The sequence below is a fragment of the Rhincodon typus genome, chromosome 31 (genome assembly GCF_021869965.1).
Source record: "Rhincodon typus isolate 14 chromosome 31, sRhiTyp1.1, whole genome shotgun sequence".
NCBI classification, from domain to species: Eukaryota; Metazoa; Chordata; class Chondrichthyes; order Orectolobiformes; family Rhincodontidae; genus Rhincodon; species Rhincodon typus.
This window is the reverse complement of record NC_063362.1, coordinates 5,066,214-5,081,301: the sequence shown is the minus strand read 5'-3', so window position 1 is coordinate 5,081,301 and position 15,088 is coordinate 5,066,214. Positions and strand designations below refer to the sequence as shown.

Below are 15,088 nucleotides of genomic sequence, written 5' to 3'. Positions count from 1 at the left end.
TCACTGAAAACAGAGGAACAAATGTTTCCGAACATTGGTAATGAGTGGTACCAGCCTGTACTGCCTCACATTGTTCTACTGTCAGCCTGATCCACAGTCCTATTTCACATCTCACTGTCTGTAAAGCACATTGGGAGATGTAGATGGCACCAGACACATATGCCAGAACTTTCAATTTCTTGTTAAAATGAATGTTGGTTCTTTTAGCTTCTTTGAGCTCAGGATAAGCTGCAAGTCTAGAGACTGTTGTACCTCCTATTGATAACAAACTAACACATTCTAAAAGGCCAAGGAAATGAAATAAACAGAGACAATGCCAGAGAAACTCAGCAGGTCTGGCAGAATCTGTGGAGATAGAAACAGAGTCAGCGTTTCAGGTCTGATGAACCTCAAACTGGACATAGTGACATTTTCAGTCCAATATTAAAGAGGAATTAAATCAGACTTGATATATTAACTCTATTTTTCTCTCTCTCCACGGCTGCTGCTAGACCTGCTGAGTTTGCTTCAGATTTCCAGCATTCACAATACCTCGCTCTGATTCAAGGAAATAGAATCATAGAATCTCTAGAGTGTGGAAACAGGCCCTTCGGCCCAAAAAGTCCACACCGACCCTCACAGCATCCCAACCAGACCCATTCCCCTATAACCCACCTAATCTACACAACCCTGAAGATTACAGGCAATTTCCCATGGCCAATCCACCCTAACCTACACATATTTGGACTGTGGGAGGAAACCGGAGCACCTGGAGGAAACCCACACAGACACAGCGAGAATGTGCGAACTCCACACAGACAGTCGCCCGAGGGTGGAATCGAACCCAGGTCCCTGGCACTGTGAGGCAGCAGTGCTAACCACTGAGCCACCCCTTGAAAATGAATATTCTGCTTACATACCTTCAGCCCTTAGTGAGTTAAGAAAGTTCTCACTGCTTAAAATATTGATAAATTAAAAAGCCTGCTGCCTTTTTCTGAAAGGTTGTTTGTGTTTCTCTTAGATGATTGTCAGCAGACAGCTGAGATTCAAATGGAGTTTAAAATGGTCTAAACTTTATCATATAGCTGCCATAGAAACAATGCTTTTCCAAATATAGCAATTGTATTGCAGTCAATTACATTAAACCTACAAAGCAAATACTGTTAATTAATCCACTCATTCATAGTCTTTTGACAGAACTGGGCTCGAGTTGCTTCCACTGCAATGGCTCAAACTCTTGCTGGTGGAATGTTCCAGAAACGACTGTCGCATGGCAACCAAATACATTATTCATGCTGGTATTTTTTTTTATCGAGTGCCTTCATTATACGTGCCACAGATAGGAGCAGCTAGCAACCAGTTTGTGACAGATTCTAGCCCGTGATCGCCCGTTTAAAATCACTCCTGGGTACAGAACTTCAGCCAACCAGAACGGGATCAGGAAAACGATGAAAACTGTTTTGGGGGGGGAAGAGAAGAAATAACATGACAAACAGTCAGTGTCAATTTCAACACAATATAGACTTTGCTACCAAACACACTCTCCTACAGAATCAGGTGAATCTGCTGTGACACTTTACTCTGAGGTTACTGTAGCACTACAGCGAAAGGACAGCAGGAATGGGACGAATTGGAAAGAGCTGGCACAAACAGTGAGGGCCTCTCGTGCTGTCGGATTCTGCGAAGGGTGAAAATAAGTTGGGGGGGGGTAGGATTAGAGGTCGTGATATTGGGCTAGTAATCTAGAGGCCAGGCCACAAACTATCATTTACTGATGTAAAAACCCATCTGGTTCACTAATGTCCATCAGGGAAGGAAATCTGCCATCCCTACCCGGTCTGGCCTACACATGACTCCCGACCTACAGCAACAAGATCGACTCTTAACTACCCTCTGAAATGGCCCAGCACGTTACTCAGTTCAAGGGCAATTAGGGATGGACAACCAATGCGGTTCTCGACAGTGACGCCCACCTCCAGGGAAAGAATAAATAATTTAAAATGAAATCCATACAACAGGTAAAGATCCTTTTGACAGTCCAATAGCTCCTCTCCACAACTTGCATACAAAGGTGTTTTACCACCAAATTACAAAAAAATGCCACTCGGTCCATCAGGTCTGTGAGAGCCCTCTGGACATGGAATACATTTAGTGCCATTCTGCTGCCTTCTTGTCTCGACCCTGCACTTTCTACTTTTTCAAACATCAGTCTAATTCCCTCATCACCACACTCTCAGGCAGGACATTCCAGATCCAAGCCACTCGCTGCACAAAATGACTTTACTTCATGTCATGTTTGTTTCTTTTACTAATGTCTCAATCCTTTCACAAGCGAGAATACTTTCTCACTACTGACTCTTTCCAGAGCTCTCATGATGTTGAATACTTTGATCAGATCTACTCTCGGCCTTCTCTTCTCCAAGGAGAACAGTCCCATCTTCATAAACAGAAATACACTATTCCTGTGACCCTACTTGTAAGACTCTTCTGTAGTCTCTGTAGATTCCTAAAGTGCAGGCCCCAAATACGTACATAACAGTCCAGCTGAGGCCCAGTGTCTTGCAGAAGTTCAACATGACCTCGGCGCTCTTGTACTCCAGGATAGGAAACTCTGGGATACTGTATGCTTCATTAATGGCTGTCAACCTGTGCTGACAATATGGCTGTATACACATTCAGATGTTTGAGCATCCCCTGTAGAATTTAGAATTGTAACCTTTATTTTATGTTGTCTGTCCATGTCCAAAACGCATCACCTCAAACTTCTCCCCCTTAAACTGCATTTACCACCAATTGGCCCACTTCACTAACTCGTCTATATCCTTTCAAAGTTCCAAACTATCCTCCTCATAGTTTACAATGCTTCTGAAATGCACCTGGTCTTTAGCACAGTAAGTGATCAAAATCAATGCTTTGTCACCCCTCCATTCTGTCCCTGACTCTTCTGAAACTATGACGACACAGGGACCAACTATCTTTTTTAGGTTACCACAGTGAATGTGCAACCTTTACAATTCCCCCCTATCCTGATTCAGAGTCTCAATTCATATTTCTCAGAACATTTAATGGTTCTGTTCTGTAAACAGCCAATGGTGACACATCAGCAATATGACCTGGGATACAAATTGTATCTCTCAATAACAGGAAGTTTACAATTGCTCTGTGACAGTCAAATGTTGATATAGGATTTCCACATTATAACAAGATTCAAAAATCAGGACTCAAGATGTAAGGTTAAGGTCAACAGAAATTCCTGCCAAGTATTGGGGCAAAGCTAATGAGAACCAAAGCAGCCTTCCATTTCTTGTCAATCAGTTTACATGATTCATTCACAAAAGTCCACTCAGAAGCACAAGAAATTCTCAACACAGCAGATGCAGGAAGGTTGTTTCCTCAAGTAGGAGGGCTCCAGAACTGAGGGGTGGGAAACAGTCTCACAATAAGGGGAAGGCCTTTTAGGACAATGATGAGGAGGAATTTCTTCACTCAGAAGGCATTGAATCTTTGGAATTCTCTACCCCACAGGGCAAACTCAGTCACTGAGTGTGTTCAAAACAGGTGGATGGTTAGATTTACAGATATTAAAGATAGAGACATGTGGGGATCATGCACGAGAGTGGCACTGAGGTAGAATAAAAATATAGTACAGCCAGTTTAATGGCCTGAATGGCCTGCTCCTATTTCTTATGTTGATATGACAAGATCATAACTTCTAAATGGACTGCTCATTGTATACATGCCTGAGACACAGAAATATTGTAATATTAGATCAACACTATTAAAAGAAAATAGGAGATAATGATACATTTCCAAAAGATATATTATCGTACATTGTGGAATACAAACGCTTAAGTCCAATAGGAGGCATAAATCACCACAAGTAGTTAAGTCATTACAACAGCAGACTTCACCATCCTTCTGATTTCTCCTGTAAGTATTAAGACCATTAAAACTCAGCATTGAGAGGATTAAATTATTACTTGCCAATAAAGGTGAAGCTGCCATAGACCTACTGGAGCATAGATCCAGTCTCTCAGACAGAGCTGGTGGTGGTTTAACCTGATGGTCACCAAAGGTTAAGGAGAATTCTCCACGGTAACCTCAGCTGGTGTAGGAATTGAACCCACGCTGTTGGCATCACTCTGCATCACAAACCAGCCAACCAGGCAGCTGAGCTAACCACCCCCACTTGGTGACACGGGTCACGTGCCTTTACCTACTCTCCTCAACAATGACAAAGTACATACCTGTTGCAAGCACACTCAGTACAGATAGCACAAGGCTCAGGTAGTACAGCTCAGGAGTTGTGTTTGCCTAACAATGATAAACAAACAATGCCCTCATCAGTTTTAATACTTAAAGCCAAAGGAGCCACGAAATCAAGAAACATCCCCTTTTATTATTCAGAATCTTAGCATCCAGGTTTCCTGTGACGTACAACCATTATCCAGTGTTTATATTTGCTCTGGATGTCTGTTACTACTGTTCTCTCGTATTTTCCTGATGTTATCGATTCTAATCAGGGCAAAGGCATTGACCACATTTCACCCACTTTCCATTTGCTAGTTTGTAGGCTTTTTCTGAACAACCTGTTCAGACATGTCATTACTTGAACTTGCCAGGATTTGAAACCAGGCCTCCTGGCTCAGAAGTAAGGGCACTATCACTGCACTTCGAGAGCCCTTTCAGTTTGTACAATTAATTGGGATATTATACCGCGAAGCCGTCATTACGGCCCAATCCTGCCCTTCCTTGGCCTCTACATTTGAGAAATTCCCTGCACTGTTCGCTTCAACGGGAGACCCTTCGGGATTGAGGGGTCTGTGACTCCTTCCCAACTGAGAGGGTGCAGACGCCAGTGACAACCCACCAGCAGAGATCAGCAAACCCAGAGTCTGAGCTGAACCTGGCCATTTGCTGCTCTGTATCTCTATTCTGATCATTGTCTTGTGCTTTAATTTTTCACCAGGTTATCAAGGGAGTAAGTCCAACATGTCTGAAGGGTGGGCCAGTGTTTCCAGTGCAACAGAGAGATTCAGCAATTTAGACTGATACTGTCTGGAGTTTAGAGGTGTGTAAGGTGTATGATTGAGGTGTATAAGATGCTAAAGCGGATTCACTAAGTAGACATAGAGAGGTATTTCCTCAACTGGAACAATCTGGAATGAGCAGGTTAGGCGAAGGAGGGGCAGATTTAAAACAGAGATGAGGAAAAATTACTTCTCTCAAAGGGTTGTGAATCTGTGGAATTCGCTCCCCGAAACTGCAGTGGATGCTGGGACATTGAGTAAATTTAAGGGGATAGTCAGATTTTTAATTAGTGACAGGGTATGGGGAGCGGGGAGGAAAGTGGAGTTGAGGCCAAGATGAGATCGGCCATGATTGTATTGAGTGGCGGAGCAGGTTCAAGGGGCTGAATGGCCTGCTCCCATTCCCATTCTTAACAGAAAGAGCAAATATAACACCTGGTGTTCTAATTGTAACATATAAAGCGGCGCAGGATGGTAAAGATGATCTTACACACTGGGGAGCAGTAACAGTGAAGGCAGTCGTTATGATTCCCTGTGCAAATGATCCAACTCCGTACACGTGGAAAGCCACTTTCACCTCATTAGAGATCGGATCCATCAAGGTCAGAATGATTGTAAACCCTGAGGAAGTTTCACGAGAGTTAGATCCATTTGTCAACTTGGCAAGAAATAGTTCCAATAAAATAATCAAGTTCTTTAATATCATCATGAGACACAGCTCCTATCCTACACCCCAGCTAATGTGAAAATGGACTCATTTTTCTGCTTAATCACATAGAATTTACAAAGCAGATGCTGGTCATTTGACCCAACCAGCCTGTGACGGTGCCCTTGATGAATAATTTAACAACACTGTCCATCCTGCAATTAACAAACAACAGTGTTTAAATAACTGTCATAGATTCACAGCATGGTCATGGATCCTTCAAACCGTCAACTCTATCCCAAAATAAATTCTACTGCTCTGCACTCTCAGGGCTATGCCCCACTGGGAGCCAACCACCACCTCCCAAGCCTTCGTTTCCAGCCTCAACTCTCTTCAAGATCCAACCTAAGGTGCCTCTTACCCATTCCTCCAGCACACTGCCCTATCTCCTTCTCAGCCTGTCCTCAAACAGGCAGGAATTGCTGCCTCAGTTTTGTTGCTGGGCATGAGAACAGCCAGGCTCTAACTGACTGGAAGTGCTCACTGGCAGGACCTCTGGCCCTGGGGACTTCAGACCCCACAGGTGGTCTCTGCCTTGCCTGACCGTTTTGTGACTTGGTGACCAATCTGAGAAAGACACAACATGGGCTTGTTGCTGGTTCTCCAGCTGGTGAGCGAGGCACCCAACGCCAACAAGTTTCTGCCCCACGCCTTTATTTTCTGTATCATGATGAGAGCCATCCCAAAATGTGCAGAATTTTGACTGTGCCTTGGGCTAATTTGTTTATAAAACCCAAAAACAGTAACTTTATCTCAAACTGCGGATGCTGAGGGAGCAATGCTTCTTTGGCACAGATTGGGAAATCAGTCCCGAAAATGAATGACAGCGTCTGTCTCTTACCTGTCATAATAAAAGTGAAGATTATAAAACTGGTCAAATTGATGAGGAGGGGCTGGCCACAATATCGAGATGACTTTGGTCTGGAAGACAAACCAAGAATCAATTTAAACAAAATTGACTTTGAATGGGGTGGGAGATAGGTTGATGGGCAAAAAAAATGTTTATGCTCCACAGGAACTTTGTCCCATTTAAATTCATCCAATCCAACATCTCCCCAAAAACAGCACTTCCCAATGGATAACCTTTCCATTCCCTTCTCCTCATAACTAATGTAGTTTCCCTCTTAGAAACATTGTGCTCCTCACATCAACTTGAGGGAGGGAGTTCCACATTCTTTCTGAAAATAACGTTCCCAAAATTCCCTAATGAGTTTATTGATGACTACCTTATATTAAAATCATCAGGTGAAGTCACCTCAAATAAACCTGTTGGACTATAACTTGATGTCGTGTGGCTTCTGACTTTTCCCACCCCAGGCCAATACTGGCACCTCCACATCATGGCTACCTTATGTTGATGCCTCCATTTCAGACACCACCCCCCCTGCAAATAGGTGGAAACACCTTTTCTTTCATATCCTCTCAACCTCCTCCCACACTCCTCCACAGAGCCTTAAAGATCTCAATGAGATCACACTTGTCAATGGTAAGGGAGTTGGTACAAGGATTAGGGTGAGAGGGGGAAGATTTGAAAGGGGCCTAAGGGGCAACATTTTCATGCAGAGGGTGGTTTGTGTATGGAATGAGCTGCCGGGGGAGGTAGTGGAGGCTGGTACAATTATAACATTTAAAAGGCATCTGGATGGGTATATAAATAGGAAAGGTTTAGAGGCATATGGGCCAAATGGGACTAGATCAGATTGGGGTATCTGGTTGGCAAGGATGAGTTGGGCCGAAGAGTCTGTTTCCATGCTGTGTAACTCAATGACAATGAGTCTACGATCAAGCAAAGGACCAGAAAAGGCGTCGTTCTCCCCATTGGCCTCCAGGCCTAAAGGAGGCCATATTCAAAGCTGTGGGTCTGTGGCACAATTCCAGTGCCTTGTGTGGCTGGTGTCTGTAATCTCAGGCCGTGACTTTACTAGAACATTGAATCTGGGGCTAAACGGAGCTCAGACAGTTTCCACCTGCAGTAAATAACATCCCAACACTCCCCTTCCCCCCCCTGCCCTCCCGCAGTGCCAGCCCGGCTCACATCAAAACCTTTGCAAAGGTTTTGTGGTGCAGTGGTTGTGTTCCTGCCTGGGACAGAAGGTCTGAGTTCAAGTCCCAGCTGCCCCACAGGTATTAAAATTGTTTCAGAGATAGTAGGAACTGCAGATGCTGGAGCATATGAGATAACAAGGTGTAGAGATGGATGAACACAGCAGGCCAAGCAGCATCAGAGGAGCAGGAAAGCTGACGTTTGGGTTTCTGAAGAAGGATCTAGGCCGGAAACGTCAGTCTTCCTGCTCCTCTGATGCTGCTTGGCCAGCTGTGTTCATCCAGCTCTACACCTTGTTATCTCTGCCCCACAGGTGTGTTGTCTATATCTGAAGCGGGTGACCTAAAAATCACTGAAGGTGGCCTCACAGTGTAGTGGTGAGAGTGCCTGACCCTAGATTGGAAGGTCGTGGGTTCTAATCTCATTAGGCACACAGAGATTTACCACAAATCAAGATCCTGCATTTCAGGGCTCTTGTGGTGCTGTCGGGGTGACCCTACCTTCAGAGTTCAAGTCCCACCTGCTCCCGGAGGTGTGTCTGAACAGGCAGATTTGGGAAAAAAAAAACAACAATCAAAAGGAGAGCCCAGGCAAACATTCTCCTCCCTGACTCCAAGAGGGAATGGAGCCTGTATTTACTAGAATATAGAAGAACGAGAGGGGATCTGATAGAAAACGACAGAATTCTAACAGGGCTGGACAGATTGGATGCAGGGAGGATGTTTTTCCTGGTCGGGAAGCCTAGAACTAGGGTCAGAGTCTCAGGATATGGGGTAGACTATTTAGGGCTGAGATGCAGTAAAAGACCTTCAATCAAAGGCTAGCAAACCTGTGGGATTCTCTACCACAGAAGGTTATGGAGGACAAGTCACTGAATATATTCAAGAGAAAGGTATTTTTTGTTTGGATTTTAAAGGCATCAAGAAGCGTATAGAGAAAATGGGAATATATCATTGAGACAAAGGACAAGCCCATGATCATACTGAATGGTGGTACAGGCTCAAGGGGCTGAATGGCCTACTCCTGCTCCAAGTATCTACATTTCTATGGCTACCATAAATGAATTATGTCACACTGCCATTCTGAAACCCGTTTAAATATCTACTTTGAGCACAATACTGACTTTTGTTCACTTCAACCAAAATTTAAGCTCCTTAAATGGATTTCAACAATGGGCTAGTATGAGGTCATCCACTTTGGACCGAAGAAAAAGAGCTGATCAAATTACCTCCTGAACAGTGAATATTTACAATAGCAGGGGCTGATATGGGTCACACATAATTAAATATACTGGTGCAGAAAAGAAGCAAAATGGCCAGTAGAATGCTGGCCTTTATATCAAGAAGACTAGAATACAAGGGGTGTAGAAATCATATTTCAGCTTCTGGAGTTACTGTGAACAGTTCCGAATGCCTCGATGGTGGTGAAGCATAGATTAGACAGAAAGATACTGAAATAACTGCACAGAGGGCAGTGCCCTGTCACCAAGTCACTCTTTACTTACATGTGCACAGTATACTGGCTATGACCAGCCAGCTCAGAGTCAGTCCCCAAAGTCTGGAGAGTCTCTGAATGCCCTGTTTATATCTGTCAGCCAGGGCTCCCTGATTGGCCCAGGTTAACAGCCCCAATCAGGGATCTCATAGTCAATAAGATCCACCTGGTTGCAATCACTACAGATACCCAGATTCCAACAGTTAAATGATAGGGAGAGGTGGCAAAATCTGGTGTGGTATTCCCTGGAATTAGAATGTCTATTTGAGCAATGTTTTCAAGATATTAAGGAGAATTGACAGGTTAAATAGACAGAACTATTTATACCAGTTGGGGTGTGAAGATCACAGGTCACAGGCAAACCTTTCAACAGTGCAGTTGTAAAAACTTTTGCACACAAAAATAAATTGGGACTTTCTGCCTCAAACAGCAGTTGATACTGGATCCATTGTTAATTTTTAATCTGAGATTTTTTGTGAATCAGAGGTACGGTATTAAATGATAATTAGACAGGAGGTGGAGTTAACGGCTCAATCTGGATCTTATTGAAAGGCGAAACAGACTTGAGGGGCTGAATGGCCTACTCCAGTTCCCATGTATTGTGGGAGACAGGAGATGCTTTCCAGCATGAGAAAGGTTGGGGCTGGGAGGGAGATTACTGGATAGTTCTACCAAAGAGGGTAGCACAGGCATGATGGGCAGACTGGCCACCTTCAGTATGCTATCATTCCATCATTCATTAATGAATTAAATAGGACATGGCCAGTCACGGTACATTTCCCCTCAATGTTTCCCAGCTCAGCCCAGACCACACAGTGAACCTGGTCAGCTCCTGAGAAACCCATTCAACAGTAATCAGATAGGGTCACCATTTGTTTCAAACACTGAACTCACCTGAGCAGCACAAATATCTGTGGGAATAGCAGAATAGTCACAAGCATCATCACCAGGATTTCACTAGAAGCAAGCACAAATTAGTAACAGAAGCAATAAGTGTCACTTCTTTGAAGCAAATTTAAATGCAAGTTAATTACAAATCTCCACACAAACTTTGTCTGCCTGTAAATTTCTCTCCTAACAAGTACCTTATGCCCTTTTCTACAAAGCTATCCCTCAACCAGGGGAGCAAAATGCTCTGGTCCAGGCATGCCCGACACTACAACCCCAGGACAAGGCCCAGCTCCCAAAGCTTACTCAATCCGAATAAAAACACAAATTGCTGGAGAAACTCAGCAGGTCTGGCAGCATCTGTGGAGAGGGAAACAGTGTTTTAAGTCCAGTAAGACTCTTAATCAGAACAATCTAACACTTGGAACTCTGCCTTGTTCGAAATATTTGAATCTGGAAGCGGTTTAGAAATGGATGTTTGAAGCTAACAGGAAAAGACAGGGCAGATAAACTATTTCCACTGGTTGGGGATTCTAGAACTAGGGGCATAGTCTGAGAATTAGGGCCAGACACGTTCTGGAGTGATGTTAGGAAGCAGTTCGACACCCAAAAGGTGAAAATTTATTGGAACTCTCCTCCACAAATGGTTGTGGACGCTGGATCAGTTGTTAATGTTAAATCTAAGAGAGATAGATTTTTGGTATAAGTGGATATGGGCCAAAGACAGGTACATGGAGTTAGGCCACAGATCAGCCATGATCTCTTTGAATGGTGGAACAAGTTTGAAGGGCTGAATGGTCTACTCCTGTTCCTATATACAATGCTTCACAGTGCCTTATTAGATTGCTTAATCGCCAAACTGTCTTAGTTATAGAAATTTAACATACAGCCCCCAAGGCCTCACAGTGGAGGAACATGACTGAATGCCCCCGGACTATTTCCCAATGGACAGACAAGGAAGAGTGGCAAATGGTGAATGATTTATTTTTCATCTCTCAGAGGTGAATTCTCACTTATCTTTGGAACTTACATTAGCGGCTAGGGAGGAACTCACTCTAATACCCAGCAACAGGCATGCCAGACTGGGTTTGATGAGCTCAGCCCAGGGCACTTCCTTGGAGAAGCCTGTGCCACAATAATGTTAATTTTCTTCTTGGCTTCGGACTGTGGGAAATGAGCTTCCTTGGCTTTGGAATTTATCTTCTAATAAACCAGGGGGCACAGAATGAAGAATTAGGGAGAAGGCACTGGGATGTTAAGAGTAGCAAGATTGTATGTTAAGAACTGCACAGCTCCAAGCTTTCTTTAAGAGTTAGTTTGGGTGGAAAGTCTTAAATTTTAATGTAGGCATAGGAGGAGCAAAGTCAAAGAATGGCCTACTTGTACTTTAGAAATTCTGGAAACTTGCTATCACACAGTTTAACACAGCAGCATTGCTTCAGTCAGGAACCCTTTCCTCTGAATTTAAAAGGCATGATAGGAAGAGTTGAGGGATATGGGACTAGATTAATTTAGGATATTTGGTCAGAATGGGCGAGTTGGACCAAAAGGTCTGTTTCCGTGCAGAATATCTCTATGAGTTTATGAAACGGGGTTAAAGGATAATATGCTTTTGAAAGAAGAGTTCTAAAAGAACTGCACTGTAACTTTGAACACAATTATAAAGACTGTCTTCTATGCACAACGCTTCCTGAAAATGTGTTCTAGCTTTCATGTACAGATATAGTGGAATTTTCTAAATACATGTAGTTTAAATATTTAAACATACCACAATTTGACGAGTTCAGCACTGAACTAAACAGAGCCACGGTGTAAATGCAGGAAACTGAGTGAGTGCCGACAAAACCAAGTTGTGTTGTTGTTGGAAATACAGAGGGTTTGGATTATCAACAGGAATCAAAACACGTTAGCATGTCACATTCCTGGAATAAACCCCTACCGTCTGAGATCCTGGAAATCGATCTTTTTATTCATTTACAGGATGGTCGGTACCACTGGCTGGAGCATTTATTGCCCATCTCTAATTGCCCTTGAACTGAGTGGCTTGCTAAGCCATTAGGGCAGTTAAGAGGCAATCACATTGCTGTGGGTCTGGAGTCACATCTAGACCAGGCCAAGCAAGGATAGCAGTTTCCCTCCTTAAAGAACATCGGTGAGCCATATATAGAATCACAGAATCCCTACAATGTGGAAGCTGGCCATTTGGCCCATCAAGTCCACAGCGACCTTCCGAATAGCATCCCATCCCACCCTCCTACCATATCCCTGTAACCCTGCACTTCCCATGGTGAGTCCCGCCTAACCTGCATATCCTTGGACTGTGGGAGGAAACCGGAGCACCCGGAGGAAACCCATACAGACACAGGGAGAACATGCAAACTCCAGATGGGGTTTTATGATAAATTGACAGCGGTTCCACAGTTCCAATTAGTCTAGCCTATAATTTCAGATTTTTATTGAATTTAAATTTCCCATCTGTCAAGGTGGGTTTCGAACTAACACCCTGAGAACATTAATCTGAGCCTCAGGTTACTAGTCCAGTGTCATTATCATAAACCCCCTCTGCCTACCCTAGTCATTTCACTGTCAATTATTTTTCTCAATGGAAGTGACTATTACGGCGTTTCATTTCAGTACTATCGCTCAAGCTGCATTCTTCAACTATAGGCAGTCTGAAAGCATTATCTGACTGTGCGTAGCAGCATTACAATCAAGTCTAATCCCATTCTGATTTGATGCCACACACATACTGTGTTTAGTGAGTGGTCATTATGGACAGAAACACGGGCTGTTTTTTTACCCCTTAGCCTAGGAATGCTGAAGCCAATTGTGACTTGCTTGGTGAGATCAGTAAAATGACACCGAAATTGAGCTTTTGCAGACGTTATAGAAATATTTTTAAAACTGTTAAAATACCGACTATAGGCTGGACAGTTGGAATTGGCACAATTACTGTGTAATTTGGAGGGGGGTTGTTTGTTAAAGTTAAGGAAGGATGCAGTGAGGTGGTAAGCAGCTGGAAGTTTTGTTAGTTGCATAGTTTATAAGGTCAGTTCATCCAAACAATAGAAGCGACGTGTATCACTGGGGCTCTCAGCTCCCCGGACTACAATCTGTCAAGGGGTTCTGTTACCAAGTTTCTGAACAGCTAACTCACTGCGGTTTCTGATAGAAGGAGGGCAGACAACTCCATGTTTGTCCCAGGTCAATTTAGTTTTGAGAGGGCCAAAGATGCAGGGGAGTGAGATGGAGACCCTGTGATGAGTCATGTTCGCTTATTAGCTTTCCCTCACTGCTCTGTCTCCCAATAACTGAGGGGTGCATGTTTAGGGGAGACGTTTGCTAAGTTTAATAAGTTCATTGCATCACTGCGATATATTTTGCTGATATTCCTCTCCCTTTTCTGCTAATTTTGTTCATCATTAATAAACCCAGACTGACCTGGAATGTTGGCTTCAATATTCCTAGGCTAAGGGGTAAAAAAACAGCCAGTGTCTTTGTCCATAATGGCCACTCACTAAATACTGTATGTGTGTGGCATCAAATCAGAATGGGATTAGACTTGATTGTAATGCTGCTACCCACAGTCAGATAATGCTTTGAGTGTTCTGGAGTTACAGTTTTACAACCATAATGTAAAAGGGATTTATTATACATCCTCCCAAAATACTTCACGCATAAATGTGAGCTTTTCCACAGAAGCAGTCTTTCATGGAGAGAAAATATGGAAAGAATGCCCACATCACAAGACACAACATTAAGCACATCAAAGATCCTAATTTCATAGTTTTCGCCAATCACTCAGGGAGTTTATTAATCTGTAGCTGCAGCCAAACAGCAAGACTTCTTTTATTGGCGGGGGTCACATGTTCAGTTCCCAGTCAGCGTTGCACTAGCTGCTATTTAAGTGGCACATACATTCCCCAGGAGTTAAGGAAGAGATGGCTGGTCACTCTAAACCACTATCGACAACTGTTACTGGAAGCCTGCATGTGTAGAGTTGGTGTGAAGGAAAAATTGGAATCAAACTTTTCACACTTTCAAAATGCCAATGCCATCTCCAGTAAGATTCTAGTGGTGTCTAACGCTCAGATAACTGTGATGTGGAGGTGCCGGTGTTGGACTGAGGTGGACAAGGTCAGAAGTCACACAACACCAGGTTATAGTCCAACAGGTTTATTTTTATTTAAGTTTTTAAATAAACCTGTTGAACTAGGGATGGGCAAGAAATGCTGGCCAGCCAGCGATGCCCACATCCCATACAATGAATAGAAAAAAAATACTGTAACCTAGTGTTGTGTGACAGATAACTGTACCCCAACAAAGTTCCAAAACCTTCAGGAGTAACGTCAGAAGCAAAATGACAGGTTTAATTGCCAAGAAAATAAAGAGTTCAGATTCAGCGGGATATGCTTACAATTTTGCTCTGCTGCGTTTAGGCAGCTGTCTGCTGAAATGATAGGCAAGATGGGCGATACAGTAATGCAGCATGCTGTAGACAAACAGTCCTTGATATCTGAAACAAAAGAAAGTTACTAAATAAATGGCACAATGACCAATCCTCAAACTCAATCAAATAATTATCATTAAACATGTGTCTTGGGGAATTGATTTGGAGGATTGTTGAGGATGAGTGAGATTATCCACAGAGCAGGTTCAAAGGGTGAAATGATCTGCTCTCGTTAAGTTCTTAATGTGGAATTCCTTTATACCTTCCAGTGAACAGCTCACCAGCCCAGGCTGACTCATACTATAAATGAAAAGTGAAAGAACTGCGGATGCTGTAAATCAGAAACAAAAACAGAAATTGCTGGAAAAGCTCAGCAGGTCTAGCAGCATCTATGGAGAGAAATCAGAGTTAATGTATCTGAGGAAGGGTCACTCGAACCAAAGTGTTGACTCTGTTTTCTCTCTACAGAAGCTGCCAGACCTGCTGAGTTTTTGCTT

General features: G+C 43.3%; 1 protein-coding gene across 1 annotated transcript; it reads right to left on the bottom strand.

Moving 5' to 3' along the window:
- Positions 1 to 1,082: 1,082 nt before the first annotated feature.
- LOC109910859 lies at positions 1,083 to 14,657 on the bottom strand. The gene is made up of 6 exons (XM_048615180.1): positions 14,559 to 14,657; positions 10,148 to 10,210; positions 6,557 to 6,636; positions 5,500 to 5,630; positions 4,227 to 4,293; positions 1,083 to 1,434 (listed from the first exon to the last, which is right to left on the bottom strand). Exons 1-6 carry the CDS (start codon positions 14,630 to 14,632, stop codon positions 1,304 to 1,306), a joined length of 546 nt encoding a protein of 181 aa, XP_048471137.1. The 5' UTR covers positions 14,633 to 14,657; the 3' UTR covers positions 1,083 to 1,303.
- Between the last annotated feature and the right edge of the window lie 431 nt (positions 14,658 to 15,088).